The sequence below is a fragment of the Vulpes lagopus genome, chromosome 8 (assembly GCF_018345385.1).
Source record: "Vulpes lagopus strain Blue_001 chromosome 8, ASM1834538v1, whole genome shotgun sequence".
Taxonomy (NCBI): Eukaryota; Metazoa; Chordata; class Mammalia; order Carnivora; family Canidae; genus Vulpes; species Vulpes lagopus.
Genome location: NC_054831.1, coordinates 115,970,298 through 115,987,097, shown reverse-complemented (window position 1 = coordinate 115,987,097; position 16,800 = coordinate 115,970,298). Strand labels below are relative to the sequence as shown.

General features: G+C 41.5%; 1 protein-coding gene and 1 long non-coding RNA gene across 5 annotated transcripts in view; one reads left to right on the top strand and one right to left on the bottom strand.

Moving 5' to 3' along the window:
* The window catches only part of ABCC12 (ATP binding cassette subfamily C member 12), a 65,279-nt gene extending 53,119 nt beyond the window's left edge, over window positions 1–12,160 (bottom strand). For 2 of the 4 annotated variants that reach the window (XM_041767346.1, XM_041767343.1), the window contains exons 1-6: window positions 12,042–12,160; window positions 8,596–8,751; window positions 6,326–6,473; window positions 5,803–6,036; window positions 4,009–4,182; window positions 3,402–3,549 (exon numbers count right to left, since the gene is read on the bottom strand). In XM_041767346.1, the coding sequence (XP_041623280.1) occupies window positions 3,402–3,549; window positions 4,009–4,182; window positions 5,803–6,036; window positions 6,326–6,473; window positions 8,596–8,751; window positions 12,042–12,160 (979 nt within the window). Of the gene's footprint in view, window positions 1–3,401; window positions 3,550–4,008; window positions 4,183–5,802; window positions 6,037–6,321; window positions 6,474–8,595; window positions 8,752–12,041 lie in introns of all 4 variants that reach the window. The other 2 variants (XM_041767344.1, XM_041767347.1) reach the window with 2 other exon arrangements.
* Window positions 1,556–9,050, top strand: LOC121497602. The gene is made up of 3 exons (XR_005989518.1): window positions 1,556–1,709; window positions 4,693–4,781; window positions 8,993–9,050. It is a non-coding gene; the product is annotated as an uncharacterized LOC121497602 (long non-coding RNA).
* Window positions 12,161–16,800: the final 4,640 nt, after the last annotated feature.

The following is a 16,800-nucleotide window of genomic DNA, read 5'->3' as shown; positions in this document are numbered from 1 at the left end:
CACCAAGAAATGTATTTATCCATACCTGATCCTCCTGCAAAAAAGTATTAAGGATTCCTGATATGAAGTTTAAATGAGACGAAGTATGGAGAGCCCTGCACACAAACTGGGAGCTTAGTGCATGTCAGCTGCCATACTGGATGGTTTCTGAGGCCTCTTCCAATCCTGATTCTCTGTGTTAAGAGTCATATACTTGGATGTGTACAGGAGTTGGCAAGTAATGTAAATGAAGGGAGTGGGAAGAGATTAAGACCAGAGGGAGAGTGTGGGGTGTAGCAAAATGGAGACCACATGCCTCAGTGCAAGGGGAAGCTACCTCTCAGTGCAGGGCTGCTCAGGGTCCCTACACCTTCAACTGTCCCAAAGTCTGGGATCTGGAATTTTGTGGGATGTCTTTCTACTTGTAAGTGTTGGGGACTAATTGAAAGAAGCTTTTAAATACTGTAAAGACCAAACAAAACACATGTGCCAAGCCTGAAGACTGTCGCATTTGGGCTCCTCTCTTGTGTTCTAGGTATAGCTACAAGAGCCCAAGAGTATTTCTCCCTTTTTTGTTGTTGTTGCTTTGTTTTTTTTTTTTTTTTTTTTTAAGATTATTTATTTATTCATGATAGTCACAGAGAGAGGAGAGAGAGGCAGAGACACAGGCAGAGGGAGAAGCAGGCTCCATGCCGGGAGCCCGACGTGGGACTCAATCCCGGGACTCCAGGATCGCGCCCTGGGCCAAAGGCAGGCACTAAACCGCTGAGCCACCCAGGGATCCCCTATTTCTCCCTTTTGTAAGTCCAGATGGGGTCCATGCCTCTACACTGCTTACAAGTCAAACTCAAGCCTCCTTCTCCTGGTGTTTAAAGTTCCTAACTCCAATTCCAGCCTTTTCTGCAAAAATGTTTTTCATACTGACAACATGGGGCCATCGCCATTCTTACTGAGTGCTCTGCTGAGCACTGCACAATGCCTTCATTTGATCACTCTCCTCACTGTGTGACAAGGGAGGAACTATCATTATGCCCTCTGGCAGGACAGGAAAGTCACAGCAGATTAAGTAACTTGCCTTTTAAGTGGTCATTCAGAATTGGAACCCAGTTCTACTGAGGTGCAAAGTTCTGCTGTCCATATGCCCTTTGCCTCTACGATACCACACACCTCCTCTTCCCCAAGCACACCCTCGAATATTCACCTCTAGGCCTTTGCTTCTGCTGGGAGTCCTCCCCAGTGCTGTCTGTATCTGAACCCTTGCTATCATTCAAAGCCTTTCTAAAATGCCGCTTCTGCCATGAAGCTCTTCTTGATCTCTCCAATGCGATGTGCTCACCCTCTCACCTCCCTGGAGCTTCTCCTTTGTACCATTTTCCCCATTTCACCCTACAGTTAATTCATGTGTTTACTCATTCAACAAATTTTAACCTGATGTTTATATTGGCCTCGTGCTGTGCTTGGTGTTGGATAACATAGGAGTAAACAGACTCTCAGCTCTCTTTCCATAGAGGAGATAGACAAATTCTATCATTATAAATTTGTTGGATGATATGAAAGAAATAAACAGGGTGAAGTGGTTGAAAGGAACTGGTCGGGAATGGACCTGCTTAGAACTGTAGTCAAGAAGGCCACCTTGAGTTAGTGACATTAAAAGGAGTCACAAGGTTGCCATGAACATCTAGCACAAGAGCATTTCAGGCAGAGGAAACAGCAACTGCAAAGATCCTGAGGTATGAATGAGCATGGATATTGTTCTAAAAAAAAAGATAGCAGGTTTGCATGGCTCAAGCAAGTTATCAAGGGTAGGACAAGATGTGATGAGATTAGAGAGGTCATCAGGTGTCAGATCATGTTGGATCTAATAGGCCACATAAAGGAATTTGGATTTAAATCAAAAGTCCTAAATTGGAATAATCTAAGTGTGATAAGAAACCACTAAAGATTTCTTAGCAGGGAAGGACAGGATCTGATTGACATTTTTAAAAGGTCACACTGGTTTCTGAGTACATAATGGATTTTAGGAGGAAGGAAGAAAGCAAGTATTGAATTTGGAAGTTCTTTCCACAGTCCAGAAAGGAGAGAATATTGGCTTACACTAGGGTGGCAGTGGAATGAAGAGAAGTAGATTCCAGATATATTCTAGACATGGAGCCAACAAACTTATAGCTATTGTTGAGCTTAATTAGCTCATCCTCGCTTCATCTTGAAAGCAGACACCCTTTTTCTAACCATTTTTTTTATAGATCCCATGACCTTTTTATAGATCCCATGACCTTGATCACATGGTCAAGGAAGTTGATAAATATTTATTGAATTAAACTGACTTCAGGGGATCCCTGGGTGGCGCAGCGGTTTGGCGCCTGCCTTTGGCCCAGGGCGCGATCCTGGAGACCCGGGGTCAAATCCCACATCAGGCTCCTGGTGCATGGAGCCTGCTTCTCCCTCCGCCTGTCTCTCTCTCTCTCTCTCTCTCTGTGACTATCATAAATAAATAAAAAATTAAAAAAAAAATTAAAAAAAAAAAAGAGTTTCTCTAAAAAAAAATAATAAAAAAAAAAATAAACTGACTTCAGTTAAATTGAGTTGAATTAAATTGAACTAAGTCAAATGGAATCAAATTTAATCAAATCATTGTACTAGAGTTCAATGTGTGAGGAAGTGTTTCTGGTTCTTCAAGGAAGGTTCCATTGGGCTGCCAGTTTCCTAACCTGCAGCACTTCCTTTGGCAAGCTCAGAAGCAAGTTTTGTAAAGCCACTCCTTAAAACATGGATACACAGCTTCAGGCCCAATTACACGCTGGTCTAAAAGTGTAATTGTAGATCCAGAGAATCAATTGTAACAGTGGTTCAGATCATTAACCAGCCAACCACCTGAGTCTATGTCAGCAATTATGTAAATGTTCCTGCAATTAGATTTGCATTTATATTTGATTGTAATGGTTTTAATATCTTTTTTAAAAAGCTATATATGTGTCCTCATATCTGTGCAAGGAATGTCAAATCAAGGGGTCATCCAATCATGATGAGGTTGCTGCAGGCAAGGAGATATATATGTGAGTGTGTGCATATATATGTGTAGACATCTTCTAAGTCAAGGAAATAGCTTAAGACAGCTCTTCTTCTCATAATTTTTTAGTGATTTTTTTCTTTTTTGGTAAAAGGTAACTGGTCAGTACCAACATCCACATGCCTTCATAAAAGCTAAACCATATGTCGCTCACCTGGTGAGTGAGCACTTGGATTCATCAGAACAGATGCCTGGGTCTATTAAAATCTCTGTAATCCTTTGAAAAGCCTGCAAAGCAGCTCAGGGAACCCCCACAGCCCCCTTTCTGCAATGCCTGGCCCCAGGAACCTTAACAACCCCTTAGAAGAGCACATTCTACAGGGTAAGTAGTTCTTCAAGCACCTGCACATCCTACCTTGAATGGTATTGGTAAAAGATTTCTCCCAGGCATACATTTTAATCAGCTTGATGCAGGTCAGAAATTCATTCATTGTCTGAACTCGCTTGTCTGTCACTGAAATTGCTGATCTTCGGAAAGCTGAATTGAGCTTAGCCATAAACATCTGAAATCAAGGTATAAACAATGTTCAGAGAGAATTGCTGAGTTGCAGTTGGCCTAAAAATTCAGGGATCAGAGTATAAGTGCCAGGGAAAGTTCTAAGGGAAGCTGGCCTGAGATTCTTGCCATCTTTCTCTTGAGTTGTGGCAGCTAATGTGGACGAGGGGACACCACTGATGATCAGACAGGTGATATAAATACATGAATTGCTAGGATGCAAAGAGATTGTTGGGGACTTTGACAAACTGAAAAGCATGTACCCCTCCCCTAGGGCATTCAAATTCAAGTTCTTAAAAAATAATACACTGTGCCAACAACAAAAAAAAGTACATTTGTGAGCACAAAGTGGGGGCACAGGCTTCAAGTCCCTGCCCTGGAAAGGAAGCCTTCTATCCAATTCAGTGAGAACATGTGTGCAAAATGCAAGCGTACAGCAGTTACAATTGCAAAGGCCTGCCATTACCTGGATGGGGATGAATATGATGTACACAGATATCCCGATGAGGGCTGTGGGCCCCAGAATGAAAAAGGCATATACTGCACAAACAGTCATTAAGATAGGGATGGTGGCTGGCAAGGGACAAAACAAGGCAGCTTCAAACAAGGAATAACTGTCACTTGACAATGTATTGAGCACCTGGAAAGAAAGCACATGGGTTCAGGCTTTGGAAGCTTCATGCAAACATCTCCTCAACTGAAGGCTTTCAGAATGGTTGAGGGGTCTGAGGAGAGAAGAGAAAAAAACTGCCTTAAGGGGGAGGGGTATCATCAGGGGACCAACATGATGAGTGACTCTCATGCTGATCTAATTTTGGAGAGGCCCGTCTTTTAGGACTGAGAGTCCCAATGAAGAAATCTTGGCAAAAAGAGTAATAAATATTACCATCTAAGAGCATTCTGGAGAGATGGCTAGCTGCCTACTCTTTATCTATCTCTTCTTCTTGCTTTTTTCAGAGCAGCAATGTGCCCAGCTTAAAAATTACATTTTTCAGCCTCGTTTGTGGAAAGAGTATGGCCATGTGACTGTGTCAAGGGCAATGAGATAAAAGCCAAAAGTGTCAAATGGGAGTTTGAGAATGCATTCTTATAGGGAGCCAAGTCAATTTAGAGGACATATACCTTATTCTTCTCTCCTTCATCTTACCAGCTATCTGAAACATGACCGGCATGGCGGGACCTCCAGCATCCATCCTGAGCCATTATGAGAGCCATGTGCTGGCATAGTGACAAAGAAAGGTACGAAGATCCAGAAGTGTTCATACCAGCCCTGAGTTACTATCTTCCAGACTCCTTTTACAAAGAGTGGAACAAACTAATCTTGCTTAATCTACTGTTATTTTGGATTTTCTTATTCTATGCAACCAAGTTCATCTTCAGTGATACGGGATGCTTTGGACATAATGAAAGAGCAACTATAAGAAAGAGGCAAGGCTTCTCCCTTACCTTATACCACCTGGAGTTCCCTTGACTAGGGAAATCTTTTGTGTAAATGATGAGAATCTTATTGCTAAGGCTCAAGGGCTTAAGAAGATATAAATTCGGGGCACCTGGGTGGCTCAGTTAGCTTCTGACTCTCGTTTTTGGTTCAGGTCATGATCTTGGGACTGTGAGATAGAGCCTCAAAATGGGCTCTGTACTGGGCATTGAACCTGCTTGAGATTCTCTCCCTCTACTTCTCTCCCCCACCCTCTCTCTCTCTCTCTCTCCCCCTCTCTCAGAGGGAAGGAAGGAAGGAAGGAAGGAAGGAAGGAAGGAAGAAAGAAAGGAAGAAAGAAAGAAAGAAAGAAAGAAAGAAAGAAAGAAAGAGAAAGAGAGAGAGAAAGAGAGAAAGAAAGGAAGAAAGATAGATCCTGAAGTCCAGCAGACGTAGTCTTTACTATAGCTTTAGGACTCCAAACTCTACACAGGCAGAAACATTGGACCAATTGCTCACTCATTTTTTTGTGCCTGTGGTGTGTTCCATACTGCCTCAGTGTCCTTTTTGACAATCAAAGGGATTGAATGAGGTTATCCCCATGTCCTGTCTCAGTTGAAACAGGGAAGCCTTTCCAAATTCCCCAGCTTGAATGGAGCCCTCCTTTCACTGAACTCCTCCAATGTTTTGAGTCTCCATCATCTCATTTAGCAGAATGTTGGGATATAATGGGTAGGACATTGGACAAATAAAAGGCATATGCATTATTCAGGAAGCATATCTCACTCAATTTCAGAAAACTTAGGATTTAATTTTCTAAAATTAAACTCTGGGCCAGCTTACCTCACCAATAGAGATGTGTGCTAGTGTCTTGAAGGACACCAGGTTTTCGAAAACCAGGGTGGAGACAGCCACCTTCAATCGGATTGCTGTGCGGTAATTTATGGCCCAGGCAAGGGCCCAGAAGAGCACTTTGGTAAACTCAGTAGCAAAAAGGGCCATGCACAGGCCAGTGCCAACCCAGACATTCCTAGAAACGCTCTCCGTCTGTTGCAGGATTTGGTGAATGAGAACTGTCTGTAAAATAGCACAATGGAGAGAGGAAAGAGCCATTGGAGGTTGAGGTTGGTATAGGAAGCCTCAGATAATGTCAGCAAGTTGACTTTATGAGGCAAACTTTTTAATTAATTTCAGTGGCTGCTGCTGTGCTTGTCAAGGATTAGCTTTATGAAAATTTGCCCCCAAGGAGCTCAAAGATAATGACAATGTACTAAACCCAGCAGCTCATAGAGAAAGTAACTAATGGCATTCTTTGCCAATCTGGGGACCTATTTGACAAGGCAGAAAAAGGGCCACCCCCACTCACCGGCCCTATGGCTGCCATGATAATGCACAGGATGTTGGCCACAATATCCATCAAAACACGTGTCCTCTGGAATTTCCAGACCACTCGGCCCAGAGAGGCTTTCTCAGGGCCCACACTTTCTACCTCTTCATCCCAAAGGATTCGAAATCTGTGATGAAAGAACAGGAAGAAGGAAAGGGATTTCATTTCCACTTGCTATTTGAAGTTACTTTGATGAACAAACCTCTCAAGTGTTCTCAACACAACCCTCATCCCTAGCAGTGGTGCCTCCACACAAGCACCACTGATTCTCTTTTCTTATTTTCCAGAGCAGGTGGGGTATGGGAGGAGCAGAAGGACAAAGCCTTGGCACGAGCATAAGCTGGTACCTGATACTTGGGCACTTCATTTCCTGCTCCTACTGCCCATCTCTGGCACAATACCAGTTCTGATTAAAAAGAGAGGGAGAGAGAGAGAGGCAACAGAAAAATTACAAGAGTAATCTTCCCCAGGGCAGTAAAGAGTTTGTCCATTTCAAAGATCTGAAAGAAGGCCAGTGTGACAGAAGTGTGGTAAAGGAAGAAAGAGTTGACATGACACTGGGAGGAGGGGCAGAGCCAAACAAATCCCATGGGACCTCAGAGTTCTCAGGAAGGAGTTTAAGTTTATTTTCCTGAGCAAAATAAGCCATTGCAGGTTTTAAAGCCAAAATGATAAGATCATTTTACATATCTAAAAGAACATTCAGATTGCTGTGAAAATGGTGGATTATAGGGCAACAAAGGCAAAAGCATGGGGACCACAGGAGGAGACTGTTGACATCCAGGGCAGAAGTGGCAGAGGTTTGACACTGGATTTAAGGGAAGTGCATTTGAGGGGGATGGACAGAGACAACAGGACAACAAACCCCAATTTTCTGGCTCAACCAACCATGTGAATGGAGTTTGTCAAGAAGAGGATAAGAGTATATATATAGCTTTAGATATGAAGTCGCATATTATTAAGGTTGTGTTTGATGTTGAGTCTTTGCAGTGGATAAGCTCACCTAGGAATAAGCATAGCACGGAAGAGAAGCAGATCCAAGTTGATGTTGGGTAGATGGAAGGAAACATTAAAAACAGAAAGAGAAGTTTGGACCAGAGATGTAGAAGGAAAATGCTGCCCCTTCTGTCTGATCTCACTGGCAACTTTCTCCAGACTATGATCTGGGGAATTACTACTGAATGAGATATCTGAAGTACATGGGTGAGGGGAACCACAGTTATGGAAACAATTGCAAGACCATGATTAAAACTCTCAGCCCTATAACCACATACTCCAGACTGTGCCTTGCACTTTACCCCATGTGGCCAAAGATAAGAAGACTCCCAGAAGAAATAAGTGCAGAGAAGACTTAGAAAAGTTCCCCATTGTTTAAGACATTATGACTCATCCCAACCTCAAAGGTCAAAGCAGCTTGTAGAAAGAATGAAGTTAATGTCTTTATCCTTATGCTGATGTGGAAAAAAGTCTTTATAAATGCTTACTGAAAATAGCAAAATGATTGATTCTGTAGTATGCTTCACTTTGTTTAAAGAAAAAAAAACGTGATGTGCAAGTGAGAGGAACAATAAGAGGTACTGATCTGCAGAAGATGGTACCACAGGGTGTGCTTAATCAGAGTAGAAAAAATTCTGGACAGATCAACATCAACTTTTAACAATGCTGACCTCTGGGGAGCAAAGCAGGAGTATGGTAGAGATACTCGTAGGGCTTAAAATGTCTGTTGCTTTAACATTTTTAGAATGAATACGAATTAGGTTGAACCGATGCAATTTACATTTTTTGCAAGTCAAAATTATCAAATATTGGTGTCTTAATTTGCTTCAGCCTAAACATATTTTGCAATATAAAAGCCCAAGAATGATTTTTGAAGTAAAAATACGATGTGTGGAGCTGCATGTAGCAGCAGCCCAGGTGGGTCTGGTCAGCACAGTGCAAAGTGAAATTCTGGCCACCTTTGTCCTGATGTAGTACTCCTACAAACTAGCGACAGCCCAGCCAGCATGGTCCTCAGCTTCAGGCTGTAGCTCACAAGCAGTCCTTTTTCCACACCAACTCTCCCCATACCTCACCTCCCCAGAGATTGGGACAACAAGTTCAGTCAGCCCAACCCAGTAGCCACCAAAGAGGGCCCCCAAGGACCTAGAAGTATCCATTTCCACACCTGGGGAGGGGGAGAACTCAAAGGGCTCATGGGCCCCGTATAGGGTAGGCTCCTCTCCTGAGGTGACCCAAGTGAATCCTGGTACCTTTTGGCATTGGCGTCCGATGAGTCATATGGTGACAGCGGAGGCAGGGTGTCCACAGTCAGTGTGTGCTTGTAGCCCCTAACCATCACTGGTGTGAGCCAGGAAAACGTAGCAAAGGAGAGTAGCCCTGCATCATCCACAGGGTTGGATGCCAGCCTAAGACAAATGAGATACTCCATGTTCCAGGGCATAGTGGTCAATGCCTTGAGTCCCTGGCTTGAGCTCTTAATAATCACAGCCACACTTAGAAGCCATGATTCCCACCCATTAGCCCTTTGAGCAGTGGTGTGTGCTGGGACCAGCACCAATCAGCTTGTGAGAGCTGATTGTAAGATTTTCAGGAGTTTTGCAAGTTAGTTGCTAAACACAGCCGATATTTAAAATTTCATAATTTTAGGGATGCCTGGGTGGCTCAGCGGTCAAGCGTCTGCCTTCGGCTCAGGGCGTGATCCTGGAGTCCTGGGATGGAGTCTCACATCAGGCTTCCTGCATGGAGCCTGCTTCTCCCTCTGCCTATGTCTCTGCCTCTCTCTTTTTGTGTCTCTCATGAATAAATAAATAAAATCTTTAACAAAAATTTCATAATTTTAAATAAATTATCTTAAGGACAAAGGTAATAAGTACTTGAAACTCATCACTTCTTAATTATTTTACTAGATTTTGCTAGTATCTATGATCTTTAGATTTTGTAAATCTATTGTATCTATATGGTAGAAATACCTCATAACAGGGTGCTAATGCTCATCTCTTTTCAATTTGGCAGCTAGTGACATCACATTGGCTTGAAATCCGCTATGTTAGGCATGGTCACACCATAAGAACTGATAAATGTTACTAACCAGGGAATTCTTTTAGTGAGCCAGTGTTGAACATTAACCAATGTTCAAGTCTCATGACCATCCCATGTGAAAGAGGACACCTGACCCATTTGTCATGAGGAAATAAAGACCCAGAAGCTGAGTATCAGAGGAGTAGGGTCCATATCTTGTGCTCTCAGAAGGATGGGGAAGGTGCAGAGCAAGTCATGCCACCATGGTGGAGGGGCAGGGAGGCTACCTAATCAGGCACGTGATGGAGGCAAACTCATGGTTCTGCAGATCAGAAGGATAAAATGAATTAAAACATTTAAAGTGCTATGGCTACATACATATTAGCTAACAGATTAAAAAAAGGAGGATGAGGAAGGTGAAAGGGAGGAGTAAAAAGAAGAAACAGAGAGGTGCAGAAGGAAAAGGAGAACAAAGAAGTAAAAAGAGGAGGAGGAGGAGGAGAAAGAGTAAACAGCCAAGGAGAAGGAAGGAAGAAAAGAAAGAAGAGGAAATGGAGGAGGAAAAGACCTTGGTTTTGCCCTTGAGAAATTAACCATCTAAGACAGAATAAAATCAGAGACCTGGAGTAATATCTACTGATTATTAAGTGATTAGTATATTCTGGACACTGTAAGAGTTTTATATTTGTAGCAGATGCTGTCCGGATGCCCTGAGTCACAGACTCTTGTCATACAGACCTCGGATCTCAGCTATAGAGGACAGTGTCATGCTAGCTAAGGCTGAGTATCCCATCTCAAATGTGAGCTATGCTGCTTTTCACTACCTGTTTTAGTGCCTTCTCAGGAGCCTAAGTGCAGCCCAGAATTGTAGAGGGCTGATGCCTCCAGGGGCAAATCTTAACAAATGGAGTATAGGAACCCCTGGATAAATGCATTCTCCATTCTTTGGGTGGAAAACTGTACACTTTCTCAGGAGGTCCTAGTAGAATCCAGTCCCCATTCCTACAGCAGTGACACTGATGACACTATGTTGTCCTTCCCTGCCTCAATTCCCCTAAATCTTGCCTCTTGCTTCTTGGGATCACCTCCTAAATGAGCTACCAAGTTCTCAGCTCAGACTCTGCTTTTGGAGAATTCAAGCTAAGAGAGTATTAACAAGGTACTATGTCCCCAGCAAATAGTAAAATTTCCTAAAAGGTGGCTTTTATGATAAAGTCATACATTACCTCATAGAATTCTTAAAACAAATCAGCGAAATGTACAGAAGAGTAGTTTAATGACCCTATTTCATAGACAAGAACATCATGATACAGAGAAGTACTTGACCAAAATCTTACAGTTGATAAGTGGTGGAACAATAATTCAAAGCCACTGCTTGCTGACTCCAGGGTCCCATCATTCTCTTAAGCACTACACAACATTGCCTCTCCACAAAGCCATTATAAACTTAGCCAAAACAATGGGTAGTTACTGTTTTCCTGCCTGGAGCTAAGGAAATGGTAGCCTATTCCTCCACCTTTCAACCTTCATCCCTCCTTTTAGAGGGATCAAGGTACGTCTTCCATCCAGAGGTTGTAGGAGAGAGCAACATTGTGTCACCTCTCTAAGGGGATGCTACTTGGCCTTCTGCTGTTCAGGGGACAGGACACAGGGCCCTTTCTAGGTTAAAAAAAAAAAGGCAGAATTTTATAATATTGTGACTAATAGAATATTAATAATATATCATATCATATCATATCATATCATATCATATATCATATTCTAGTTAAGCATGTGAGCTTAAAAGTCAGGCTGCATGTGTCCCTATCCTACAGTTCAAAACTGATCCAATTCCCTCTCCCCACCTGTATAGAGTAGATCCATTCCCCTTGGAATGTGAGCTTGCAGCTGCTTCCCTCTGTAGATCTATTTCTTTACACTTTGAATCTGGGCTGACTTGTGACTTAATTTGGCAAATAGAATGCTGTGAAAGAAATGGTGTGCCAGTTCTGAGCCTGAGTCTCAAGAAACCCTATATGCTTCCACTCATCGTTTTGGCAGTTTACTAAGTGATCAAGCCCAGGATACCCTAATGAGGATTGATAGCCCATGTGGCCCACCTGTCCCCATTGCCCCAGCCTACAGTCAACTGACCCTGAGAAGTAAACCACATTGCTGACCAGCAGATTTATAAGTAAGCCTAGTCAAGACCAAATGAATCACCCAGCTAAGCTCAGACCAAATTGCTGACCCAACCATAAAACTGTATGCTAACTAAATGGTGATTGTTTTAGGCTTCTAAGTGTTAACAGAATGTTTGTTACAAAGAAAAAGCTAACTGATGAACTTACTTACCTTCTCTATGCCTCACTTCCCCACCTATCAGATAAAGATAACAATACTTCCATGGCGGTTGTGAAAAGTGAATGAGACCATGTTTGTAAAGTGCTTGGACAACTTGTGCTGGCACAATGAAAGCTGTCCTTAAACATTGGATATTGTCTCCCTCTCACCAAAGGATAATGGGAGTAAAGAAGTGGTTAATAAATGGATGGATGGATGGATGGATGGATGACCAAAGGACAAGCATATAGAGCACCAGTATGGGGGGCAGAGCCAGTGCCTACTCTCCTGATGGGGAGAAACTAATTCTGGAGGTTCCACCCTGGCCCTCCATCCAATCCTCTTTCTGGCTTACCTTGCACAGGGTCTCACCGGGATCATGGTCTTTAGGCTGGGGTCATATCTTTCTATAAACGATCTTCGCTGGCCTCGCCGATCCAGATCTGAGATAAGGTAGGGACCTTCACCCACCATCCTGATGGTGGTCTAGGGACACTTTCACTCTGCAGCACAGAGATGAGGAAGGTCACTGAGGAATGACGACACTCTGGAATGGGATCAGCCAATCCCTACTTCACCCAGACTCTACCCAGATCAGCTTCCTTGCTTCAACCCCTTAGACAGTTTTATCAATTAGCTTTCTACATTTATGGGGTAGATGGGGAATGGGGTTTGAGGTGTGGCCAGAAACCCTGCCACATCCCTCAACTCCACTCTGAGGTTTCCTTATTAGCAAGCACATTCACTGCCTCTTCTTTCCCAGTTTGGGTTGACTGGGAGAAGAAAGTCTATTGTGAATTTTCTGTTGGGAGCCAGTCTGAATCCCAAACCAACAAAAGAGCTCCAGGAAGGTATGTTTGCTATCACACAAATTTACTTCACACAGAGTGAAGTTTGGCATACACACACACACACACACACACACACACACACACACACCCTTTTTCTTCCTGCTTCTCTTAGATACCCAGGAGCTTATACATCCACATTGCCCTATACCAAAGAGCTAGAGACCTTCAATGAGACTACCCCTCAGGACTGGGCAAGCCCACACCCTCTATTTCTAAGACCACTACCCTTAAGGAAAACCAACAATCTAGGTGGAGAAAACACTTTCTGGAGTGCCTGTCCAGTCTATAAACCAACCACCATATTCACCAATCACCTAAACCTAATGAATAAAGAATAATCCTTACAGGTTTTCCTATTCCTTATTTCAGTCCTTCCCTAAGACCCAGCTCTATTCTTCCTCTAGGGTTCCATAACACCTCCCTCTCTTAATGCTAGGGATGAATTCTCCCTTTTTATCCAAACTGTCTTGATCTCCTTTCTGTCGCTTATAATTAGAGGCCTCACTATTAAATATATATGGTGGTCCCATTCCCATAAATTTTCTCAGGAAGTTTTCATGGCTAGAAACATCAAATAAACCAATTCCCATCAAGGTTTTAATAACTGATAAATCAATTACAGAGTCGGAAATGTTCTCAAATTCAATCTTCTACAGACTCTTCATTATACAGAAGAGGAAACAGAGCCCCAAAGAAGGGAAAGGACTTACTCAAGAATATATGTGGTAGTGACACTAGCATCATGGCTGAATAAGACAGCCTTTGTTCATGTCTCGCCTGCTCCCAATAACAATTTGGCATCTATTCACAAACAAAAGTGCCTTTCTGGGAGTTGTGGAATCCTGCACTATATGCCAAGAAACCCAGGAGTCTTGCCCATCCATGTATCAGGTAATGGACATACAGATCTTGGTCTTGGCTGTGGGACCCTGAAGTGGCCCATGAACTGGCTCTAGCTCCTCTTGGCCATGTCTAGGAGCCCCAGGAAATTTTGCCTTAGACAATCACTAAGGACGAAAGAACATTTGGGGAAGTCCAAGTTGCCAGTGGAGAATTTCCAGCACATCATTGGAGCAAAACAATATAAATTTGGATGTATTGGAGAAGGAAAGAGGAATAGTTTGATTTTATGCATATCACTCCTCCCTCAAGGCAGCATAGCTTAGGGCCAAAAGAGATCCTCTCAGCCCATGATTTCTCTCACAGGTAAAAGTGAGAGCTGGCTTCCAGAGCTGGTAATCCAGCTATGCAGGATGCTGACTAAGAAGCCTATTTCTCTTTCACCACATTCAGAGGACTAAATTCTGAGCTACATGAGAGAAGCAGGAAGAGGCTAGGAGGTACGTAGGACCCTTGGAGGGCATTAAAGGACATGGATCCTACTAACTGCATCACAGACCACATCAAGAAACCTGCCCTTGAGTCGCTAAGGACATCTCACTCACACATGGCTCAGTACTGGTTTCCAGGTACTCCTAGCATTCCACATGCCTCGTCTACACACATACCCATCCTGTGGCTGGACCACAAACTTGAGCTTTATTACCACTTTTGGGAAAATACAAGGGAGACTGTCAGCACCCAGTCCAGTGCTCTGCAGGATTGAGAGAAAACATATAGGCTTAAGAATTCTGCCACAAGAAAGAGCAAGAAGTATGGCAGCTCGTGTATCCAAAGAAGTTCTAAGAAAGCCCTAGTCACCCTAGCAAGGACCATGGAAGATATTTCTCTCCCAGAGGCAGTTAGTAAAGATTGGAGGAGGTAACTGATATTTCAAGTGTGCAGACAGCAATGCAAAACTTCAAAGAGCATGAATAATTAAGGGAATATGACACCATCAAAGGACAATAATAATCTTCCCAAAGATATGGAAATCTGCAATTAACCCAATAAAGAAATGAAAACAGCTGTTTTAGGAAACTCAGTGAGTTACAAGAAAACACAGAAAGACAATTCAGATAAATCAGGAAAACAACACATGACCAAAATGAGAAGTTTAAGAGACAAAAATTATTAAAAGAATCAAACAGAAATTCTGGAAGTGGAAAATACAATGAATAAAATGAACAGTGAAACAGTATCAACAACAGAAAGAATCTACGTGTTAGAAGACAAGAACTTTGAGATCATCCAGTCAGGAGAGAACAAAGAAAGAAGTTTAAAAAGAGTGAAGAAAGCCTATGCAATCCATAGGGTATCGTCAAAAGAAAAAAGGAGAATGAGGCAAAAGACTTATTTAAAGAAATAATGGCTAGGACAAATTGCTAAATTCTATTCCTGAAACCAGTATTACACTATATGTTAACTTACTAGAATTTTTTTTTAAATTGGGAAATTAAAAAAGAGAAATAATGGCTGAGAAGTTCCCAAAACTGGGTAGAGATTTGAATAGCCAAGTTCATGAAGCTCATAGTTCACCAAAGAAACTCAACTTAAAGAGATTCTAACACATATTACAATAAAACTGTCAAAAATCAAACAAAGAGAGAATCTTAAAAGCAACAAGAGAAAAGAAGCTTGTAACTTACAAGGGAATCCCCGTAAGACTATTAGTGATTTTTCAGCAGAAACCATATAGGCCAGGAGAGTGGGATGGTATATTCAAAGTGCCAGAAAAACAAAGCAAAACCTACCAACCAAGAATACCCTAACTGGCAAAGCTATTATTTGGAAATGAGAGTCAGATAAAGACTTTCCCAGGCTAACAAAAGCTGAGGGAGTTTATCACCACTAGATCTGCCTTAACAAGAAATGCTGGAAGAAATTCTTTAAGCTGAAATTAAAGAATACTAATTAGTAACATGAAAATATGCAACATACTAACTAATATAAGCATATAGTCAAGTTCAGAATACTCTAATAGTGTATATGGTCGTGTGTTAACAATTCTAATATGAAAGTTAAAAGACAATAATTTTTCATAAATATATAATATAAAAAGAACAAAATGTGACATCAATAACATAGCATAGAGGAGTAAAAATGGTAGAGTTTTTGTACGTGGTCAAAATTAAGTTGTTATCAGCATAAAATACACTATTATATCTATAAAATGATTTTTTAAAGATTCTATTTGAGAAAGAGAAGGAGAGAGACAGAGCATGAGGTCGGTGGAGAGGTAGAGGGAGAGGGAGAAGCAGAGCAGACTTCCTGCTGAGCGGGGAGCCTGACACAGGGCCCAATACCACGACCCTGAGATCATGGCCTGAGCCAAAGGCAGACACCTAAGCAACTGAGCCACCCAGGAGCCCCCATAAAATGTTTTTATGTAAGCCTTAAGGTAACCACAAAGCAAAAACCTATAGTAGATTTACAAAAGATAAAGAGAAAAGAATCAAAGCATATCACTGTGAGAATCATCAATTCACAATGGGAGGCAGTAAAACAGGAAGAAAGGAACATGGACTACAAAATAGCCAGAAAACAATAAGATGGCATTAATATTGATCCTTACCGATCAATAAATATATGAAATGTAAATGGATTAAATTCTTCACTGGCTGTATGAAAAAAATGAGACCCAACTATGTGCTGCCTACAAAAGACTCATTTCAGCTTTAAAGACATACATATGTTCAAAGTGAAGGAATGGAAAAGGTATTTCATGCAAGTGGAAAACAAATGACAGCAAGCACAGCTGTACTTATATCAAACAAAATAGATTTTAAGCCAAAAATTATAACAAGAGACAAAATTACTACACAATGATAAAATGATCAATTAATCAAGAAGATATAACAATCCTATATATATTTATCCATATATAAATATATATAAATGTATATAGACAGATGATAGATATATATAAATGTATAAATATAGACAGATGATATGTTTTAAAAATGACGCATGTAAATATATTAAGCAAATGCTAACAGATCTGAAGGGAGAAATAGACAATAATACAATAATAGGAGATAATTTTAATTCTCCACTTTCAACATTAGCTAGATAATCCAGACAGAAAATCAATAAGGAAACACTGGACTTGAACTACACCTTAGATCAAGTGGACTTAACAAATATATACAGAACAGTCTGTCCAATAACCATACAATACATATTCTTCTCAGGAACCCATGGAACATTCTCGAGGATATATCATGATAGGTCACAAAACAAGTCTTAGCAAATATAAGAAGATTGAAATCATACCAAGTATTTTTTCTGACCACAATGGTATGAAACTAGAAATCAATAATAAAAGAAAGCTGGAAGTTTCACAAATATATGGAAATTACACAACACATTTCTTTTTTTTTT